Source organism: Apiospora marii, assembly GCF_038362585.1.
Source record: "Apiospora marii strain CBS 49790 chromosome Unknown utg000004l_segment0_segment1, whole genome shotgun sequence".
Taxonomy (NCBI): Eukaryota; Fungi; Ascomycota; class Sordariomycetes; order Amphisphaeriales; family Apiosporaceae; genus Apiospora; species Apiospora marii.
This window is the reverse complement of record NW_027117376.1, coordinates 2,209,562-2,229,410: the sequence shown is the minus strand read 5'-3', so window position 1 is coordinate 2,229,410 and position 19,849 is coordinate 2,209,562. Positions and strand designations below refer to the sequence as shown.

At 55.3% G+C, this 19,849-nt stretch overlaps 8 protein-coding genes across 8 annotated transcripts; 6 read left to right on the top strand and 2 right to left on the bottom strand.

Annotated features, from left to right (window-relative positions):
- Positions 1-77: 77 nt before the first annotated feature.
- PG985_007657 (uncharacterized protein) lies at positions 78-1,036 on the top strand (the record flags this gene model as incomplete). The annotated part of the gene is made up of 3 exons (XM_066827425.1): positions 78-332; positions 411-613; positions 688-1,036. The coding sequence occupies 3 exons, from the start codon at positions 78-80 to the stop codon at positions 1,034-1,036; spliced, it is 807 nt and encodes a 268-aa protein (XP_066685100.1).
- A 2,851-nt stretch (positions 1,037-3,887) lies between these two features.
- PG985_007656 (uncharacterized protein) lies at positions 3,888-5,086 on the top strand (the record flags this gene model as incomplete). The annotated part of the gene is made up of 4 exons (XM_066827424.1): positions 3,888-4,137; positions 4,212-4,305; positions 4,376-4,785; positions 4,857-5,086. The coding sequence occupies 4 exons, from the start codon at positions 3,888-3,890 to the stop codon at positions 5,084-5,086; spliced, it is 984 nt and encodes a 327-aa protein (XP_066685099.1).
- Positions 5,087-5,618: 532 nt separating this feature from the next.
- PG985_007655 (3-oxoacyl-reductase) lies at positions 5,619-6,919 on the bottom strand (the record flags this gene model as incomplete). The annotated part of the gene is made up of 4 exons (XM_066827423.1): positions 5,619-5,745; positions 5,815-5,835; positions 5,927-6,419; positions 6,505-6,919. 4 exons carry the CDS (start codon positions 6,917-6,919, stop codon positions 5,619-5,621), a joined length of 1,056 nt encoding a protein of 351 aa, XP_066685098.1.
- Positions 6,920-7,755: 836 nt separating this feature from the next.
- Positions 7,756-8,571, top strand: PG985_007654 (short chain dehydrogenase; the record flags this gene model as incomplete). Its single annotated transcript, XM_066827422.1, has 1 exon — positions 7,756-8,571. One exon carries the CDS (start codon positions 7,756-7,758, stop codon positions 8,569-8,571), a length of 816 nt encoding a protein of 271 aa, XP_066685097.1.
- Positions 8,572-9,094: 523 nt separating this feature from the next.
- PG985_007653 (uncharacterized protein) lies at positions 9,095-10,756 on the top strand (the record flags this gene model as incomplete). Its single annotated transcript, XM_066827421.1, has 1 exon — positions 9,095-10,756. One exon carries the CDS (start codon positions 9,095-9,097, stop codon positions 10,754-10,756), a length of 1,662 nt encoding a protein of 553 aa, XP_066685096.1.
- A 939-nt stretch (positions 10,757-11,695) lies between these two features.
- On the top strand, positions 11,696-13,523 carry PG985_007652 (uncharacterized protein; the record flags this gene model as incomplete). Its single annotated transcript, XM_066827420.1, has 6 exons — positions 11,696-11,891; positions 11,945-12,060; positions 12,118-12,506; positions 12,590-12,963; positions 13,020-13,134; positions 13,232-13,523. The coding sequence occupies 6 exons, from the start codon at positions 11,696-11,698 to the stop codon at positions 13,521-13,523; spliced, it is 1,482 nt and encodes a 493-aa protein (XP_066685095.1).
- Positions 13,524-13,619: 96 nt separating this feature from the next.
- On the bottom strand, positions 13,620-15,212 carry PG985_007651 (uncharacterized protein; the record flags this gene model as incomplete). The annotated part of the gene is made up of 1 exon (XM_066827419.1): positions 13,620-15,212. One exon carries the CDS (start codon positions 15,210-15,212, stop codon positions 13,620-13,622), a length of 1,593 nt encoding a protein of 530 aa, XP_066685094.1.
- An 833-nt stretch (positions 15,213-16,045) lies between these two features.
- PG985_007650 (uncharacterized protein) lies at positions 16,046-19,785 on the top strand (the record flags this gene model as incomplete). The annotated part of the gene is made up of 9 exons (XM_066827418.1): positions 16,046-16,509; positions 16,576-16,704; positions 16,996-17,623; positions 17,687-17,808; positions 17,870-17,911; positions 17,978-18,165; positions 18,219-18,347; positions 18,636-19,038; positions 19,485-19,785. 9 exons carry the CDS (start codon positions 16,046-16,048, stop codon positions 19,783-19,785), a joined length of 2,406 nt encoding a protein of 801 aa, XP_066685093.1.
- Positions 19,786-19,849: the final 64 nt, after the last annotated feature.

The following is a 19,849-nucleotide window of genomic DNA, read 5'->3' as shown; positions in this document are numbered from 1 at the left end:
TTTCAATACCCACTGGAACATAAGTACCTTGCTGTCTGGGGCGGCGACTTCTCGTCCATTGTTTCCCGCACGCCGCAATGATGCCAAAACTCAGCAAAAGGGCCGCGAAAAGGGCCCGAGCGTTAGCACAGCAGGGGGCCAACGAGAAGGCATTGCCGTCGCGAGCTTCGGGTCCGCCTTTGCGGATGCCGTCGCCGAACAAGGTGGTCCGCATCAGCCCGAAGCCGCTCCACCGCTACGCTTTCTTCACTCCGTCCGCGCCCCTCATTTGTTCCTGGAACCAGCCCACCCGCCGCGATCTCATGTTCGGCCCTGGCGTGGCTCGGTGCGAGGTAAGAAAGACCACCAACCAACCCGCCACCTCCTTCCCGGCTCTGGCTTGCGGCAGCTGATGGATCATGACAACATAGCACATCCTCGGCTACACTTTCAGATCTAAAGTCTTACTGGCGGAGGCCCTCAACGTCGAATTGAACGGTCAATTCAAGCTTGGCACAGCGGAGTTCTTCCTTCCGACAAACAGACGCTTCGCCATTTACGGCGACAGCCTTGCCCGTACTTATCTCGCGCGCCAGTGGCTGGAGCTGGGCCCTAGTGCTACTGGGGCGTTATGGTAATCGTCCCCATCATCCTCATCCCATCCCCCCTTTTGCATCCGACGCTGACTGACCCTTACCAACCTCGCAGGAGTATCACGACCGGCAAGGTTCTAAGTGACCAATACTTTGCCAGCATCTTCGTCAAACTAGGGATGGGCCGTTGCGTGGCGTCCGCGCCCGCGCCCAATCCGCCCAGTGACGCGAAGATGGATCCGAACAGGCTTCCCAAGTACATGGCCACCACGATCGAAGCCATTGTCGCCGCCGCCTATATAGATGGAGGCGACGAGGCGCTCGCGCGGGTCATGGAGCGCTTCGGGATGGACCAGCATTTCATTGCGGAACCGGCGGTGTACAACTTCTTCCGCCACGGGCAGTCCCGTGAGGACTTGCCGTCGCCTGGCCCGCCCTCCTCACCTGTGCCTAAAGCCGAGTGAAAGTCGGGAAAGCCGACGGCTCTGTATACTACACGTCTTTTACGCCCTATACCACCCATTGTAACGTTATGTACTACTTATAGAGATCTGCCACTTCGCCGCTGCTTGAAACCCGCCGCTGTTGTTCATACTTCGAGTAACCTTTGCCAACTGCGAAAGGCGAAAAGGTTGGCAGGCAGGAACCTTGCCCTCTTGCTGCCAATTAGCCATTCATACACGAGATAAGCAAGTGCAGGGCGGAAAACTTACATCTCAAGAGATTCATCTTAAACGCGTGAGACTACCAACCGCGCACCCTAGTAACGCTCTTCTCCGCTTGTTGTCGCGGCAATGATGAAGGTCTGATCCAAACTCTCCAACTCTTAGGTTGTAATTGTCAACGCAGGCATGGCTGTCAAACAAGCGAGAAACCCGACCTTTATACACTGCGCCCCTGAACTTGTATCCTCCTCTGCCTGCTGGACTTCCGTACGGGTGTGAAATCTTCCGTGCCATGGGTGCCCCTGGAGCACCCACTCCCTGGCCCGCCTCGGCCGATATTGGCTGAAGCCTTGTCAGCCGCTGCGACAGGGCCCTCCTTCTCGGCTTCAGCAGCCAGCCAGCCAGCCTTTTGACGTGGGCCGCTACGCGAGTTCACCGACTGTGACGGTGTCAACGCCAATGGGGCAGCTCCCTCGAGGGCCGCGTCTTGAACCCTGGCCACAGCCACTTCTGGATCTCGACGGCTGACTCGTACGTACACGGGACGGACACGTATGTTTGATAGTGCCCCTGGGAAGCTTCGAAATCCGGGGCTGGTGCCATGCGAGGTGGAATTCGGAAAGAATTCTGCTGAGCCAACTGGCGATAGGGGCAGCAAGGGCACGCGACCAGGCCAAACATCCCGGCACGCGTCTGGGTAAACCCCCTTTTCTTATTAGGGTACCGGTCAGTTGGCCAATGATGGGCAATAACAGATCAAGTGTTGTACTGTTACTTCCACGAACAGATTCAAGCTAGGGAGTACCGATCCTGGGACTCCATGGTGTGAGTAGATGTCGTAGGGTCTTTCTCGGAATGCTTCCGCGTCACGTAATTACTGGCTTTCAGACTCAGGGGCGAACTTGAGATCCAGTCAAGATCGCAGAAGGTATGTTCAGCGACACGGTACTAAGAAATCACTTCCCTCTGGCCTCCAATTTCCCGTGGCGGCTGACTTCCAAGTATGGGCTTACCTACTTGATGTTGGAGCCCTAGCGAGCTTACCAATCAGCGCATGAGACAAAGGAATTGAGGCAAATGAGGCCAGAGTAGATAAAATTTCCATTGGGATCACACTTGTGTGGCATATACACCCACGATGCTAGATGTGACCCTTCCCCCTTACCATGCATGGTTGCTGTGGGTGTACCACCCTTGACGCATCACCAACAGTTTCCACCTAGAAGGAGAGAGGTGGGCTCATATGGTTGACATCGCCTCGCCCTCGGCATTACCAACAGGGCAGCTCCTTCACCCCGCTGACCAGCACACTGGCAAAATTCCAGGGCAATACTGCTCAGCCTTGGCATGCTTCTGCTTTCTCGGTGCTTCATGGTAAGTTGCTGCATATAGCCACATGAGACGTAAAATTGTCGTTTCCATATTGGCTAAGATTAACATATATGTAGCTAAAAATACGCTTTCCAATCTTAAGCGTTGATGGGTATAGCCAGCAGGAGGTGACATTCGACAAAGAACTTAGCGTTCTCGTGGAATATTACTGAAAAGACAAGTTATTCCAGTATGCCCGTCCACCCCTTCGGGACTCGGCCACTATGTCTGATCGGACGTTTTCCTAAATCCGTTGTTTTGTTTTATCCCCTAATTGGTGAAGGGTCCAGTTTTTGGAGCGAGGCGTGGCTGTGAACCCTGGGTAGTTCGGTAAATCATTCCCGGGAGCTATATTTAGTAAGTTGGGGCCGTGCCCCGGAAATGGGGTTCTGGGGAGGGGCATCCGATAATATGCATAAAGCCGAGCGAGGTTGTCTGTGTTTCATGAGATGAGCCACGACCAACTGGTCGGAAAAATTACATAATACATACCAAATATCAAGGGCCTCTAATTACTGCACGTGTGCTCGCTGAGTTCAAGGGACTTGATGAGAGGCCAAGAGCGTTAAAAGGGTCCAACGGCACGGTATAGGCTTGAGAGCAAAATGGCGGGAGGAAGAAAGTAGAGAGATGGAAGCGGAGGGGACAAGTTTCAACTGCCCGGCCCTCCCGCGATAGTTTTGGTGGTTAGAACTCACTTAGTGAACCGGCTCCGAGAAGTTGCAATTCCCGGGACTGGCACCCAGCCAGGGACATCTGGACAGTGGTAGTGTGTGGCTACACATTGGATATAGGAGCCCTGGGAGCTCTTGATCAATGCGGTGTACGGCCAAGGGGATCTAGTAAGGGGTCCAGAAAGGCCCGCCCCGTCCTGTCGCAAAACTTCCGTCCCTACTTTACTGGGTCCACCTCGTATTCCAGAGGGGCGGGTGGATACTTTCTTTTTTTTTTTCGCCGACGAGGGTTCATGGACGGCTCCGCAAATGGGCTCGGCAGTGACAGCCGTCCACATCGGGGCATCGCCGTGTGAGTTGCGAACGGAGAGTCGGTATCACATGGAGTCTACAGGAGCGTCAGGGATCAAGCAAGCGGATGATTATAAAGCAGGCGGCCAGCGCCTCTTCCATGGGATTTGGGACCACCACCAACCACAACGCACATTCTCTTACGGATCGCTACAAAACAAAACAACAGTCGCTCTCTCTCTCGCGCTCACCGACTCACATTCTTTCGCTGATACTCTAAAAACACATCGATAAAACCCACGATCCTCCCAACCATGAAGTTCGTGTCCATGCTCGCGGCCGCCGGCGCCATCGCCCCGGCCATCGCCGTGCCCGCCGCCGTCGAGCCTCGCGCCGCCTGCACCAACCCGGCCAAGAAGGTCGAGTGGCGTCAGCTGAGCGCCGAGGACCAGCAGAGCTACATCAAGGCCGTCCTCTGCCTCAAGACCAAGCCCTCCAAGACGGGCCTCGAGACCAGCCTCTACGACGACTTCCCCCACGTGCACTTCAGCTACAACACCTACAGTCAGTCCTGGCCACACGCCTTATACACATTTCTCTTTCTTCGAGACCTGCTAGCTAACCTTGGTCGCATGCAGTCCATGGAAGTGCGCCTTTCCTTCCTTGGCACAGATACTTCGTCCACGTCTACCTTAACGCCCTTCGCGAATGCGGCTACCAAGGACCCGGCACGTAAGTACCCCCTCGCTGCCTCTTCCTTCATTTGCCTATACTCCTCCAAGTGCTGATAAATGTCTTGCAGCTACTGGGACTGGACACAAGACACCGCCGGCCTCGGCCTCTCAGCCGTCATGGACCCCAAGACAGGCTTCGGCGGCGACGGCAACAAAAAAGCCACGGAGCTTTCGCCCGACGGCGCCAAGCAGCTCCCCTGCGTGACCGAGGGCCCCTTCGCGGGACTGCGCCCCGAGTACCTGGGCCTCACGCCCACCGAGATGGTCGGCGGCGGCCACTGCATGTTCCGCGACCTGCCGGAGAACTCGGAGCCCGAGGCCTTCCAGATGATGGTGCCCAGCTTCAGCCCCGCGGGCGTGGCCGAGGTCCAGGCCTCGCGCAACTTCACGCACTACCACTGGGCGCTCGAGGGCGGGCCCCACGGCGCCATCCACGCCTCGCTCGGGGGCGAGATGAATCCGACTACCTCTCCCAACGGTGAGTAATTAACAATGCCCACCCATCATCCTCCCAAAAATGGGGTTTATAATACTAACTGACTCATCCAGAACCCCTTTTCTTCTTGCACCACGGCCAGATCGACCACCTCTACTGGCAGTGGCAGCAGAAGAACGCCTCCCGCCTGGAGGAGTACAACGGCAAGGCCTCGCACCTAGGCGAGGACGGGGACCGCGAGGTCAGCCTCGACGACGACCTGCCCGTGCGGGGCCTCGGCAAGAAGATGAGGGTCCGCGACGTCATGGACACGGTCCACGGCGAGCTGTGCTATACCTACTAAGCAGGCCCTTGGTTGGGTCAGGGCAGAGAGGAAAGGTTGAAGCCCAGTCGATTTTGCCTGGACATCGGATTTGCACGATTCACGAACTACCTAGACTTGGAACTAGATACCCACAAAATACATAGCATACATCCACTTCAATGTGCGCTACTGAATAATCCCTCGGCTTTTCAGTAAAGTCAAAAGATGCATAGATAAACACAGGGTCAGTATTGTTTCGACCCGAAACTGGACGAGATCAATCACTTTTCTCAAAAAGCTGCATTGGTTTCGAGCTATTTAGTGAAAAAACGGATCGGTTACGGAAGGGAGTTAGCAGTATCTTATCGTAGCATCATTGCAGAAAGACTAGATGATGTCCACTTCGGTAATGTTCTCGATTACTCATTTATTGGCTCTGAATTAATACCTAATTAGAGATGTAGGCATGTTTCCGTTGCTGGGGAAGTCCAACCCATGGAAACATATGAGTCAAAGACGTACCATCTAGCGAACTTGCCAGCCCTCCCTCAAGTTACTTCCACACCGATGTCTACTTGAGCGAGACGACCGGCTCTGTCGACAGAGTGGCGAAGAACGATGCCGTCTCGGGGAAGGCATCGATCAGCACCTGCTTGGTTTCATCCCACACCCGCTGCCGCAGCTCCAACCCAAGTTCCCTATCGACGGGGAAGAAACGGTCAGCTTAATCGGACTTGTAAGGAAGTACTTGTGGTTTGAAAACTTACCGATCCATGTACTCGGGGTATCTGTGAAGTCACCTTGTTAGCTCTCTCTCTCTCTCTCTCTCTCTCTCTCTCTGTGCCGCAAGTCTTCGATCAATGGTGGGGCAGAACTCACGGCGCGACGTCGTAGTCTACCATCAGCTTCCCATGCGACCCCGCGACGGGCAAGCACGAATTCACCACGGCCCGGGCGCTCATCTCCACCGAGCGGCCGACCCACAGGAGGAACAGCCGGGCGGTGAAGCTGATCTTGCTGAGGGGCGAGGGGCAGATGCCCGGGTCTACCGAGTGGACGTGGACCCTGTCGGCGGCGCCCGGGGGCAGGCGCAGGCAGAGGTCCCGGACCCAGCAGGTGTGGGCGATCTTGGTGATGCCGTACTGGCCCTGGTTCTCGGCCGGCGTCGTGTCCACCCGGTTGATCGAGGCCAGGTACGACTCCCCCGGCGTCGCCGGCAGCTTCAGCCACGGCGAGTTGGAGCGGATGGACAGGCTGCTGACGCTGCTCAGCACCACCGGCGGCGCTCCCGGGTTCGCCTCGGCATCCACGAGGAGTCTGGGGAGGATGAGGGCGACGAGCAGGGCGGCGGAGAGGTGCACTAGCTGCAAGGCTGTTTGGCAAGGAGAGCGCGGAGATTGGTCAGCATTGGTTGCTGCGACTGGAGGGGAAATGATATGATTGGTTCAGTTACTCACTTTCTTCCCAGCCGTCCGCGGTCAACTTGGTTTTGTCGTTGATGATGGCGGACCCCAAGACAATGGCGTCGATGCGGCCATACTCGTTGATGGTTGTCGCAAACTTCTTTATGCTCTCAAACGAAAAGAAATCCACTTCCCACGTTTTGATGTCGACGCCGGCATGTTTCTGCCTCAGCGTATCCGCCAAAATCTCTCCCTTTTTGACATTGCGGACGCCGAGGATGAGTTTGGAGAGGCTGAGGCCGGCGAGGATGCGCGCGGCATCGGAGAGTATGACACCGGTCGCTCCGACCAGCAGCACCGTCTTGCCCTCGTAGGCTGCTGGCGTGGGCGGCGCCAATTTGGCTTTGGCTTGCCGGCGCCAAGCCTTCATGGGGAAGGCTTCGGACGAGGGTATCTTTGCTGGCCCCATGGTGAGTTGAAAATGCGATGATCGTTTGCAGTCAGGAAACCGATTCTTCCGGGGGCGGGCGGCGGCGTGGGAGGTTTAAAGCTCTCCCCCGAAAACGTGCAGGAGGTCAGATCAGTGCCCGCTTACTGTACCAATCCTCGCTTCGCCAGGGGTGTAATCTGCTGACCCCCTCCGCTATGCATCGATCCGCCGACGAACGGCTGCCTGCTTGTAGACCAGGATTTTGCTGGGGGAATTCATTGCTTAAGCTCTGGTAGACCGGACTGGGACATTACTCGTTATCTGCCTTGGCCCGTTTTAGTGGCGTCGATACCTGGTAAGGAGAAGTTAAATTCGGGTTAATTAAAGTCATTACCCCAACCTGGCTTCAACCCCTGGATGGGCCAACGACTTGCACAGGGCACATTTAGTGGCAACGGTCAAAGTCCACTGCATGGCGCCGTCTCGCGGGCCCATCCTTGTCAGCCACATGGCTGCCAACTAACAAATGCCAAATAACTGTGCTTTGATCTATACTAGTACGTATCAATTGGTAATGGTAGTTCTTGAGTTACATTCACCGATACTCTTATGTTGGCGCTAGAACGCCAAGTTTGTAAGACCTGCAGCTTTGGGCCTAACGTCTGACGTTGGCACATCACCTCGAAGGAACAAGCCATTCAACGCAACCCCCGGTGCTTACGATACCCCACCTCGGAGTCATTCGGAGAGACTAAACCCCCGATTGTGCCGCGACAGCTCATAAAGTCGACCTCGCACCGACTCCGACCGTGCTACGCCAACGTTCTTCGTACCCACTTTCCCATAGATCCAAGAACCGCCACCCCATCCCCATCATGTCCTCTCCCCACTCCCTGCAAAACACCACCGTCCTCGTCACCGGCGCCGCCGGCGGCCTAGGCAAGGCCATCGCGACGGCGTACCTGGACGCGGGCGCCAACGTGGCCATCTGCGACATCCACGACGCCCGCCTGGCCGAGACGCGCGCGCAGTTCGAGGGGACCGGCCGCTTCCTGGCGCGCAAGACGGACATCACCTCGGAAGCGGCCGTCGAGGGCCTCGTCGCCGAGACGGTCGCGCGCTTCGGCCGCCTCGACATCCTCGTCAACAACGCGGGCATGATGGACAGTTTTGACCCAGTCGGCGACCTCAGCCTGGCGAATTGGGATAAGGTGCTCGGCGTGAACCTGACGGGCTCCTTCCTTTGCATGAAGCACGCCGTGCGCGCCTTCCTAGCGCAAGAGGCCAAGCCCGCCGAGTCCGGCACCGAGTCCCTCCGCGGGCTCATCATCCAGATCGGCAGCAACGCGTCCACCATGGGCATCCAGTCGGGCGCCGCCTACACCGTGTCCAAGCACGGGGTGGCGGCCCTCGTAAAGAACACGGCGGGGTTCTACGGGGACCAGGGCATCTGCGCCGTGGAGCTGCGGCTGGGCGCCATGCAGACCAACATCGGCGAGGGGCTCGCGGCGCTGGGCGGCTTCAACACGGAGGCCTACGCGCGGTCCGGGCCGGCGGCGGCCCCGAGGGCCGAGGCGGTGACGGACACGGCCGATGTGGCGCGGTACTGCGTGTTTTTGGCGGATCCGCGGATCGCGGTGGGGGTCAACGGGGGGGCGGTTGCTTTTAATAAGAATTGGCCGAGGCAGTGATGTCCATGATGATATGTGCATATAATGAGCCCCGAAAACAAGCTCAAACTGGGGCTATGGGGGATGCTTGATGTGTGATCTATATCGCTATGCTACATTTGATTGCGGCTTTAATCTAACTTTTTTCGTCCCCAGTTGGTCTTCTATTTGGATTGTTAAAAAGCTGTGGGCAATAGGCCGTGAACACAATGAGTCAACAGCAAGGTACTTATTTATTTGCAAGCTTGCCTAATGCCTATTTGTAGTGTACCATTGTTACATTTGCCAATTGCCCTTTGGTACGTAATGTTTGAGTGATACTTTTGTGAAGCAGCAGTGAGAGACTTACTTTTCTTCTGCCCTTTCAGGCTTGCAAAGTAGGTACTTACTTCTGAAGTGCCAATGCCATAAACCCCGCCACCTTTTCATTTTCCACAGGCAATGGAAGTTGTCTTTTCTACAGCCATCATTCTTTCGATCCAAAGCCACGGCTCCCATCTCAGCAACAGCATTTCTTGGATGCTGCAGTCCATCTTTTGGCACCATGGACGCTGTCGAGAAACTGTTTCGGGCCTTCCCGGATCCTCATGATGATCATGAAACCTATCGTTCCCTCTTCGTTGGCAGATTCCACAACTTCAATGCTCATCTGAAAGACTTCCTCAACACCACCTCAGACGACCCCGATCATGCCTACTTCAAGAAGCACGCAGACGCCGCTGTCAACGGCGACTACTGCAATGATCTGCAGTATTTTCGTACGAAGGTCCTACTGCTAGCCCTCAACAAGACTCAGATACCCAATGACGGCTCAGCTAAGTCGAAGCATCTGCAATACCATCGGTGGATTGGTCAAGGCCGAAAGGACTCCGACAGCCCTTTCTCGCCGATCGCAAGTACTGGCCAAGGCGAATCCTCGTTGGCCTACCTACCTGCCAGTCTTCTGTCTCCCCAGACTTGCGCCAATTGTGGCGGTGCCAAGTCATTTGCTTGCACTGGCTGCCTACTCACTGTCGACTCAGGACACGTCATCTTCAAGACCGTGTACTGCAGCAAGGAGTGCCAGGCTGCCCATTGGCCCCAGCACAAGACGTCATGCATTGCGCGCAAGATGATAGGACGCGCCGCGTTTCTGCTTCGCGACCTTTTCGTCTTGTTCCAGGACTTGACTTCGCTCCGCAACCTTACTAATTTCCACGAGAAAAACGGCGTCCTGTACGTCTTCGACAAGGGCCATGAGGAGCATGCTTTCCGTGGCCTTCCGGTGATTCGGGAGTTTCCTCGCGAGTTCGCCTCCACCGAAGACGATCACCGCGCATTGGTTACGGACTCGCAGTGCTCGGATGCTGTGAGCCTCTTCAAGCAGACTGCTCAGCTGTTTCTGAATGGTCAGTATGCTCGAATACCACTCTCGATATTAATTATGGCCCAACAGCTAACCGAATTCCTTCTTGTAGCATTCTGTCCTCAAGTCGAAGAAGTTCAGGTCGATCCTCGCAACGTCTACCGTCCAATTTTCGGTTTCATCTACGAGGGTTCGCAGACCGCAATGCTCCGGACTCATTTCATGCTACGAGTGCGTCTTCGCTCAGGCGAGGAAGTGGCTATTGACCTTGCAGGTGCCCAGTATGGCTGGCAGGAGCCACTCGGCCCTTGGAAGGCTTGGGAAACCCAGCGCGTCTATGGCCAAGTCCAACATGGACCCATCGGATCTATCGAAGTCCAAACCAATGCACGATTCTCGGATCCCTCTCGCTCCGCCCCGTGGCAAAAGAAATCCATCCAGGCCCGGCAAGCACAGGCAGATAGAATGCTCCAAGCCATCATGGGTGCTATTCAGAAGCAGCAGCCGGGCACAAGCATGTTGGTCGCCAAGTTCTTAAAACAAAACGACTACAAAACCTCTGCGGACGAGGTCATGGCTGCCGCCAGACAGGCCTTGGAGACCGGACTTGGCGAGCTCCACGCATCCAAGACAGTGCGGCTGTACTGGAGCGCCACTCAGCTGGGCAGACAGATGCAGGATACGGACACGAAGGAGCAAGCCGAGCGTGTCCTGGAGAAGGTATGGCTGAGCGATGAGGAGTACGAGAAGAACAAGCACAAGGTCGAGCAGCTGCAGAAGATCTGGACACAGCGATGCCATCAACCAGGCATCGGTGCAGCAGCCAGACAGTATGCTGTTCTTCTTTCTGCATGGGGCTAGCGAGCTAGGCTTATGGGAATGCACATGCTATTGCAGTATTCGGACCATACCATGGCGCTTCGCCGCCCTCAGTGGAAAGTTGATATTCGGACTCAGTCTCATGTCCTTGAGTTAGATGCATAGGGTCGCCGGACAATAATTACCGGGGTGCCCTGCAGGAGACAATGAGACTTCTTGGCAAAGCTAGCTAGACGAATCGATGTATGAGGATCATGATTCCTAACTCAAATGCTGATTGCATGAATGTTGCAAGACAGACTTGCCAATCGATTGCCAAAGTGCTGGATATAGTAATCCACACAGTTACCAACTAGCTGTCTTCTGAAAATGTTGCAAACGGTGTGGTGATACATGTCACCCATAATTACTCCACCGATGGCCTGTCACTAGTTCGGGCTTGTGGTCAAAAGAAGGTTGGTCCGCCTCTAGACCACGGGGACTGTGGGTCGTTTGCTAGAGTTGCCAATCCCCGCAAACTTCAGCAAACTTCACTAACATCTCTACAGAACAACGCTTACAAGGTCCCGAAAGGTAAGTTGTGAGTAAGCCTGCAGACCGCCCACAACACTTGTCAGCCCTTGCCAAACGTCAGCGGTTCTTGGCCGGATAAGATCGCGCCGGACCAGCCTGTCTGTCTCTGCCGTTTCACTCCCCAGCGCCGTGAACATTGAAAAACAATAACCCACTGGGACCCACTGTAAGGTCACAGTTGGTAAGCTGACATGCTGCGTCTGCTCGCTGATTGGCGCAGCGTCGACCGTACCTGTCCTTTTCGTATAGTATCACTCTGATTGACTGTGTCTATCGTCGCCCCCACAATGCCAAGCGACAGGGTGACACAACCAGCTGTTTCCCCCCGCCTTTTTTCACGATGCCAAAAACATTGTATGTGCAAACAAAGTTGCCGGTCTTGGTATCTTCTTCTCCAGCGTCTGAAAGATGTCTACGATTATCGCAACGGCCCTCGGGGGCCTCCTCGCTCTGGGCACCTTCGTGATCTTATACCGCGTCTACCTGTCCCCGCTGCGGCACATACCCGGCCCAGGCTTCGCCGCCGTCACACGCTTCTGGTATGTGCGACGATTGCTCAAAGGGAAGATCAACTTGGACATCGTGGCTGCCCATGATCGATACGGTATGCCGCTCAGGCCCTCATACTTAAAATGCACCTACTGATCGTCGACTTAGGCCATTTCGTACGCATCGCCCCCAACGAAGTCAGTGTCGGCCATCCCGATGGGCCCAAGAAGATTCTGCTGTCGACGCTTCATAAGGCGGATTGGTACAAGATTGCTACTTTCCCAGTATGCCCCCATGACAAATATGATCTGACCATCTTCAATACTGACAACTGATTGCAGGATGGAAGGTTCACCAACACCTTCGCCGAAACCAACCCGAAGAGGAAGATGGAGCTCACACGACACATCGCGCCGGGCTACACCATGACCAACCTCCTGCAAGGCGAGCAGGCCATCGACGGCGACATTGCGCTTCTCCTGGACTGGCTGGACCGCTTCGCCGAGAGCGGCGAGCCCATCAAGCTGGGCGACTACCTCCGGTACGCCACAAACGACATTGTGGGGGACGTCCTCTTCTCCCGCCCCTTCGGCTTCCTGAAGAAGGGCGCCGACATCGCCGGCTCGCTCGCCAACGCCGAGGTCCAGATCGCCTACGTGTCGGTCATGGGTTTCTTCCGCTGGGCGCACGTCCTGCTCGTGGCGAACCCGGTCGTCACCTGGCTCAACCTGTGAGTTTCCCCGTGCTATCTTTCTTTTTGGTTATCACCCAATTTCGCCTCTATATCGACGGCATTCACTAACCTTACCGCAGCGTCCCCTGGGGCCACATCCTCAACGTAGCCAAGCAGGCCCTCGCGGACCGCCAGCAGAACCCCGACGGCCGCTACGACGTCTCGGCGCACTGGTTCCGCGCGCTGGCCGAGAGCCCGGGCGGCCGCATGCGGCGCCACGAGATCGACTCGGCCGCGTTCAACGCCATCTCGGCCGCCACCGACACCGTGGCCGCGACCATCCAGGCGTTCGTGTACTACCTCATGCGGCACCCGGACGTGTGCCGACGCGTGCGGGCGGAGATTGTGGCGGCGGGGCTCGAGGACCGGGTGATTTCCTACGGGGATGCGCAGGGGTTGAGGTTCTTGCAGGCTTGTATTAGGGAGACGTTACGGCTATTTGGGCCGGTTACGAGTGAGTGGAATCGGCCTGCCATGCTTTTTCGACTACTGACTTGTCGTATCCGGTAGTGGGGTTCCCGCGTTTAGCTCCCAAAGGGGGCATCACCATTGGAGAGCAGACGTTCCCCGAGGGCACAACCCTCTCCATCCACCCATGGGTCATACATCTTTCGAAAGAGATATGGTAAGCCGAGGCGCTTTTCCCTCCATCATGTATATGGGATACCACTATCCGAGAGACCTATGGACTGACTAAATTCCACCTACTTTATAACAAACAGGGGCGAGGATGCGAGAGAGTTCAACCCAGACCGCTGGTTTGGAGAAGACGTGTCCCGACTCGAGAAGCACTTCATCCCGTTCAGTCTGGGCTACGAATCGTGCCCTGGCCAAAACCTGGGCCGGATCGAACTGTCCAAGATCTGCGCGACGCTGATACGCAGCTACGAGTTCCGCCAGGTGGAGCCGGGGCAACAGATGGAGTACCAGGCGTATTTCGGCTTGACCGCACACATGCCGGCGTGTTATGTGCGGAAAACAGACAACGGGGGATTGCATGCTTCAGCGCTTTGAGATGCCGCTCGTAGTTCGCCGTAAGCTAGGGACCAATGGGACGTGAAAGCAGTTCAAGGTTATCATTCTATTGCAGCATCGATTTACCATATTCCTTTAGTATAAGTCTACCTTCGATAGTAACGAGGCGTACTTTTCCGCATTGCCCAACTTGCCCAAGAGGTAGGACTGACTGAGCCTGACCCCTTCAGTCGGTCGCATCAACAGGCTAATGCGATATGCCAATCTCTCGTTCTCATCCCGTGCCGTCTCGAGATGGGTCTTCGCCTTACTGACCTCATCCTTGATCTTTCGTCTGAGATCTCTCTGCAGCCGGGGGATCTTGGCGTCCAATTCTTGATAGGCGGCGACTTTCGACTCCATGGACTCGATGAAGATCGCAGTCCAAGCCCGATCTCGCTCGGCCGCCCGGACAGACGGCTTCTCCTGTGGGATGTCCAGGTCGATCTCCACGCCCGGGAACAAGCGTCGCAGGTCCGCTTTGGCGTCTTCGACGGCCTTGACGAGGCTCGCAGCTTCCGTTTCCATTTGACGCGCCTCGGCCCGAACTCGGCGTGACTCCCTTAGCTTCATCACTTCGATCGTCCCAAGTGCGTCTCGCCGGCTCTGCAGACGGTGCTGTAGCATGCGGCACTCCCTTGCCTGCAGACTTTTGCTGCCGCCTGTCCCTATCTTGTCCCTGGCCATGTCGTCTTCGGCCAGTCTCGCCTCCTTCAGCCCAAACCGCAGATCCTGGGCGGCCCGCAGGGCCTCGTACTTGGCGTCCCACTTGGCCTTGGCGCTCTTGGACGCGGTGGCCAGCTTGCCGTAGAGCTCGACCCTTTGCCGGGACCAGTCCACGCCCTCCTGGGCCCCGTCCAACTTCCGGGCCAGCTCGCCGTCGTCGTGCCTCACGCGCCCGACGGCCCACCGCCGCAGCAGCCCGACGTCGAAGGCCTCGCCGTCGAAGCGGTCGGGCCAGCCGTGGCGGGCGTAGAGCTCCGCCAGGGTCATGTCGTGCAGGTCGCGGTCGTCGGACCATTCGGGCTTGTCGTCGACGTCGTCAACGCGGGGGACGCGGTGGGTCCGGAACCACTTGTTGATGTCGCGCAGCGCCTCGGCGGCGCTGCGGGCGGGCTCGCGGTCGATGTCACTGAGGAGCACTTTCATTTCGGCGCCGTTGGGCCACTGCATGACGGCCACCTCCCGGGCTGGCCGTCTGGCGCCGCGGAGGCCCGGGTCTTCGTTGTGCCAGGTCTCGCTGTCGAGCATCCAGAGCCGGTCGCCCCGCGCGTCGTAGACGAGGCACTGGCCGTCCGCCTGCATGACCGAGAGGGGCGTGAACCAGGGCCGCATGTAGGGCCCGTTGGGGTCCTCGTAGTCGTCGCCCTCGGGGCCCAGCAGGAAGGGGTCGCGGCCGTCCTCGACCTCGCGTCTGTCGAGGTGGTTGAACCAGGTCCCGCCCATGTAGAACTCGCTCTGCCCCGCCTCGGCCTCGTCGACGTACGGGAGGAGGCTGTAGAGGTAGACGACGGTCGGGTCCAGCTTCAGCGACGCGTAGAGCGGGAGGAGGTGGGTGATGTCATGCGGGCCCGGCTTGATGGCGGCGGCGTCGATGAAGCGCATCTCCGCCCGGGTCTGGTAGATGGCCAGCATCAGGTCGGCCACGTGCTGCAGCCGCGCCTTCGTTTCCGGGGATAGCGCATCCATCTTTCAACTAACAACCGAGTGTTGCGATGCTGGCCGCTGACGAAAACGATGGGTGAAATGGGTTGGGGCGACGAACGAGTTATGCACGGCGCGACGCGAAAAACATAACCTTAGGTACTTACCCAGGCCCCTGAACGGCAGTGGTAGCGACCCCCGGAGCGGCAGGTCGCGTCGCCTTGGCGGGGTAGTCTTGGCATGGCGACCCCACCTAATTACCACCTACGCTGATGTTTGTATTTGATCTGTTTTTGTTGTCAGAATCTGCGTTTCGCGTAACCCTGAACTCCAGCTCCCTTCTAGCAAGTGTTCCCTTTCCCGTAGTACCATATAAGATGCTTGAATCTTCCACGTCGCCTCCTCAAAGCAACTTAGCATGGCTCCGAGAACCTGGATATGCGCTAAGGCCGATTGATGAACCCACGAGAACTGCGTGCGGTGTGCCTTGGCTCAGTGTGCCCAATGTGATCTTGGTCGACCGCCAGTTCTCATTGGATCACTTTGCATGATGTCCTGACCTTAGTTTGGGGCTGAGCCCCGAGCTGCAGCTTTCATCCTTGTTTCTCCCCCAAACCGGGCGACCAGCATAGCCTACCGGAAGCAGTGGTGGCGTCTTGTGGTACCGCACAGGTTACTGTGTGGGCAAACATGGCAGCCAATGTGCTCTACCCCGCTTGTGTGTGCCATGAGAAGAAGCAAATCAGGCAGCAAAGACAGACAAGGATTTTCTCAAAAACTTTCGACCTACTCCAGAGGCACTCAACCCATCTGCCGCTTCAACCCTCGAGAATCTCTCGCCTGACCCATAGAGGATTCAAGTCACTCTTGTGATCCAAATGACTGAGATCCTTGGGGCTACTGCAGCTGGCCTCCAAATCGCGGGCCTCTTCGGTCAGGCCGGCGTTCGTGGCTACAAGTTGTTCAAGCAGCTGCAAGATGCACCGGATGAGATCCGTCGCAAATCGCAATGCCTCGACGACTTCCGTAGCCTGTGCAGCTCTTGCCAAGACACGTTGTCGATACATTCCGCAACAATCAGCGCGACTGTCCGGAGCGAAGATGTAGCCCGCCTCCAGGACCTCATCAAGAGAGCCGAGCAGTCATTAGGCTCCCTTGAGAAGATACTGAACAAACTCCGGGCCTCAACCTCTGATACCAAACTAGAGGCTTGGGCCAAAGTCGCTAAGGCGGTAGTGAAGAACGGCAATATCTCGGCACACCTTGGCGAGCTGGACAGGATCACAGGGCATATCCGTGCTCTGTTCGAACAGCAGACCTGGATGATATCCATGGAGCATAGGTTTGTGAAATCAACCCGTATTTATGTTGGAAATCTGCTGAAACTTATTTGCGTACCGCGTGGTAGCAGCATGACAGCCAACAGCCTTTCCGACCTTCAAACCAGCGCCCACCAGATTCAAGCCGATCTTTTGCTTTTGAAACAAGAGCAAGCGAGGAATGCCGCAGATCAAAACTCTGCTGTTGCAGGCCTCACGTCGTCGATTGGGCTGTCGAATAGAGGGCACGATGGTATAAGCAAAATTCTAGAAACAGGATTCGCCTCCTCGAAATCATCGATGCAAACCATGGAAAAACTGATGCGATCTCATCATACGGAGTTGGTGCAACTTATCAACTCGAGGACCGCACCTGATGGGCTTCACACGACCGATGCCTCTTCCCCTTCGGGGGCTGTTATAAGTCAGGTATTAAGCTTGCCCATGCTTCCCTTACCCCTACTCTGAAGAGTTGTCCACATCTAAAGACTTGCTACCGATTCAAAAAGTCATATCACTGATCATGTGACTGGCACACAGACGTCCCAACGAACGGCACATGTTTCGGAAGACACACTCCAAGCAACCGTTGTGCGCATTCCATTCAGACCACGGAACTCAGGAGTCTGTCCCTGTCAGCGTGTCCCATTCAGTCAGATATACTTTGTCCTTGGCCCAGTAGTCATTATCAAACGTACGATGGGCGCTCATCGACCTGGATGCCGACACTACAACGGGATTACGCAGACCAGAACAAAGGAATGGTTTGGGATGGCCCTGACCAGCCAGTATGGTCGGACCTGGGCAGCATCTCTCACGAGAACCATTGTCACTCGGGCCAGTTCATTTTTGCGTTGGATGACATACACAAGGGTCTTTGACGACGATCAAAAGGATATCCCTGGATTTCGCCGTATATCTCAAGCGCAAACAGCCATAAGAAAGATTCGACAGGGTAGTACCAAATCGTTTTGGGAAGTTGGCGAATTTTCCGTCCTGCCCTGCAAGCCAACTATTGTCGAGGTTCGGAAGTGTAGAGAAGTCCTTCTAAAATTGCGAGACGATCTGGAGGAGGACTTCAGTGTATCTCGCGACTGGGAGGGAGTTCAGACAGCACAAGGGAAGACGCTCCTTTTCGTAAGTATATACTCTGATAATCAAGTCCTTTTGCTGAGTTTGAAACTGAATAGCACACTCCAGGCTTTAGCTCATCTTATGGGGTCCCTTTGGAACGCACAAGAAGAGGTTGTTGATCTATTGGACTCCATCATGGAGCTTCTGATTGCCGGTGGTACGCCAACGGATGCAATGATATTGTGCAGGTGAGTGGTTACAGTGCTTCTAGAAGGTTAGGTGATTCTAACGTGGACAAATGATAATCAGCACCGAACAAAATTACAACATCTATGGGGCATGGGATAGACGGTAAGGCTTAGGCTCGTTGAAACCATATCGCCGCAAGGTGGTTTCGCTGATAATACAATACCTTAGACGCGAAATTTATCACACAGCCCTCTCATACATCATACTAGGAGACGGTATCTATCAACCGGATGATAACACACCATTTCTCCAGCTCTTCGCCAAGTGGAATGTTCCATCCCTTCCTATTGCTGAAACTCCGATGGACTTCAATTTAGCAAGGCACCTTTTCAATGCTGTCCCAGAGTTTGCAATCGGTGAGTAGCCACAGTTGTACGAATCGAACAATGATGTCTAACCTTACTCACAGAGCATGGTTGTTCGCGAATTTGTATGGCTGTTATTTCTAGAGACACGTACCAGCTGGAGCGCCTCATCCAGAGTGGCGTGAAGATTGATTGCCCGAACGATATCGTCTCACCCCTAGCACTCGCCATAGGTTGGACCAAGGGTTTCAAAATATTACTGAGGGCAGGTGCAAACACATCACAAGCTACTCAATGCGCTATTAAAGATGGAAATGTCAGGTTCTCAAGGCGACTCCTAGCCACCGATCAATTTCTCTTCGAACCCAACGCTCTGGCATGTGATTCCAGGGGCGAACAGCCGTCAACTCTTTGGCCCGATAACATTTGGGGATGTTCAAGCTCGATTTTGGGTTTTGTCCTACAATACCCCCAGCCATACAGAACATTATTACAGCTAGCATGCGAAACCTGCGCGGTAGCTCGGTGGAAGCTTATGGAAACAGCCAAGAACCATTTCTCCAAATCACAACTCATGGAGTTCGGATGGAATTTCAATCACTTCAAAGGCCATCTCATCGACTCAGTGGCGCTCAGGACCTACTCCGAACTGAGAGCTAGAGGGGTGGCTCTCGAAATGAAACTTTGGCCTGGAACTACAGGAACCATTTATGAAAACAAGTATATGACTACCGAGGTCGCCGAAATGCTTTGGGCGTACGGGTTTCGCCAGATCGATGCAGTTGACGATCTAGGCAGGACGCTGCTGTCAAGGCATACTGCTCGGTATAGCCGACAGTATCGACGCGAAGCCTTCGACTTGCTCCTCTGGTTTATCAGCCATGGAGCCGAAACGATGGTTTTCAGCCGAATGAATAACGCCACGTTTGTCCATGTACTTGCGTCCAACATGAGACGCAGTTTCAAAGGGGAAGATCCTGGTCTTTATGATAGATCACTATCGGCGGTCTTGGATAAGGCTTGTTCCCTCCTTGGCCTCGTGCCTAGGGACTCGTGTCGGTGCTTCTGTTCACGAAATGGTTGCTCGCCCATCCAATCACTCTTGCGGAAGTCAAATCATCCGAGACGTATCCCTTTGACCGAGAAAAGGGCAATATTTGACAAGTGGCGCTTTCACTGCCCGCAAATGCTCGCTGAGGCGGACAACTTCACTGACCTCTGCAGGGTAGAGATTTTTGACCGCCTTGCACTGCGACATACATGCTGCAGCCTTTACAGCTACAATCGGCTGGAAGACGTGCAATCTGTTGAGATGGGATGCGTGCCTCCGATCTTAGAGCCCGTCCGGAAAATAAAATGCTTGGTTCAAGGCTGGAGGGTATCATGTCTATTTACGAAGAGCTTACAGCGACCTATTTCGATAACTTCGAAGAGCTCTGGGAGACGTGGTGGATGGTGGTAGAAACATATATCCCGCAATCACTAAGCGAACGGGAGAAACCCACCAAATCGGTCGACTTTCTAGTTGCACCAATACTTACAGACAATTTGGAGGATGTCTTGCGAGATATTCGCAGGCATGTTGTTCGAACCATGGAGATTGCTATTGCAGAAAAGGAACAAGCATTGGAATGGTTGCTCGAACGTAGTGAGCTAGGTGTTGAGGTTTAGTGTTCAATGTTGGCACGGCTAGTTACAGATTACGAGCAGACATGTTCCTGTTATTTCGTAAAAG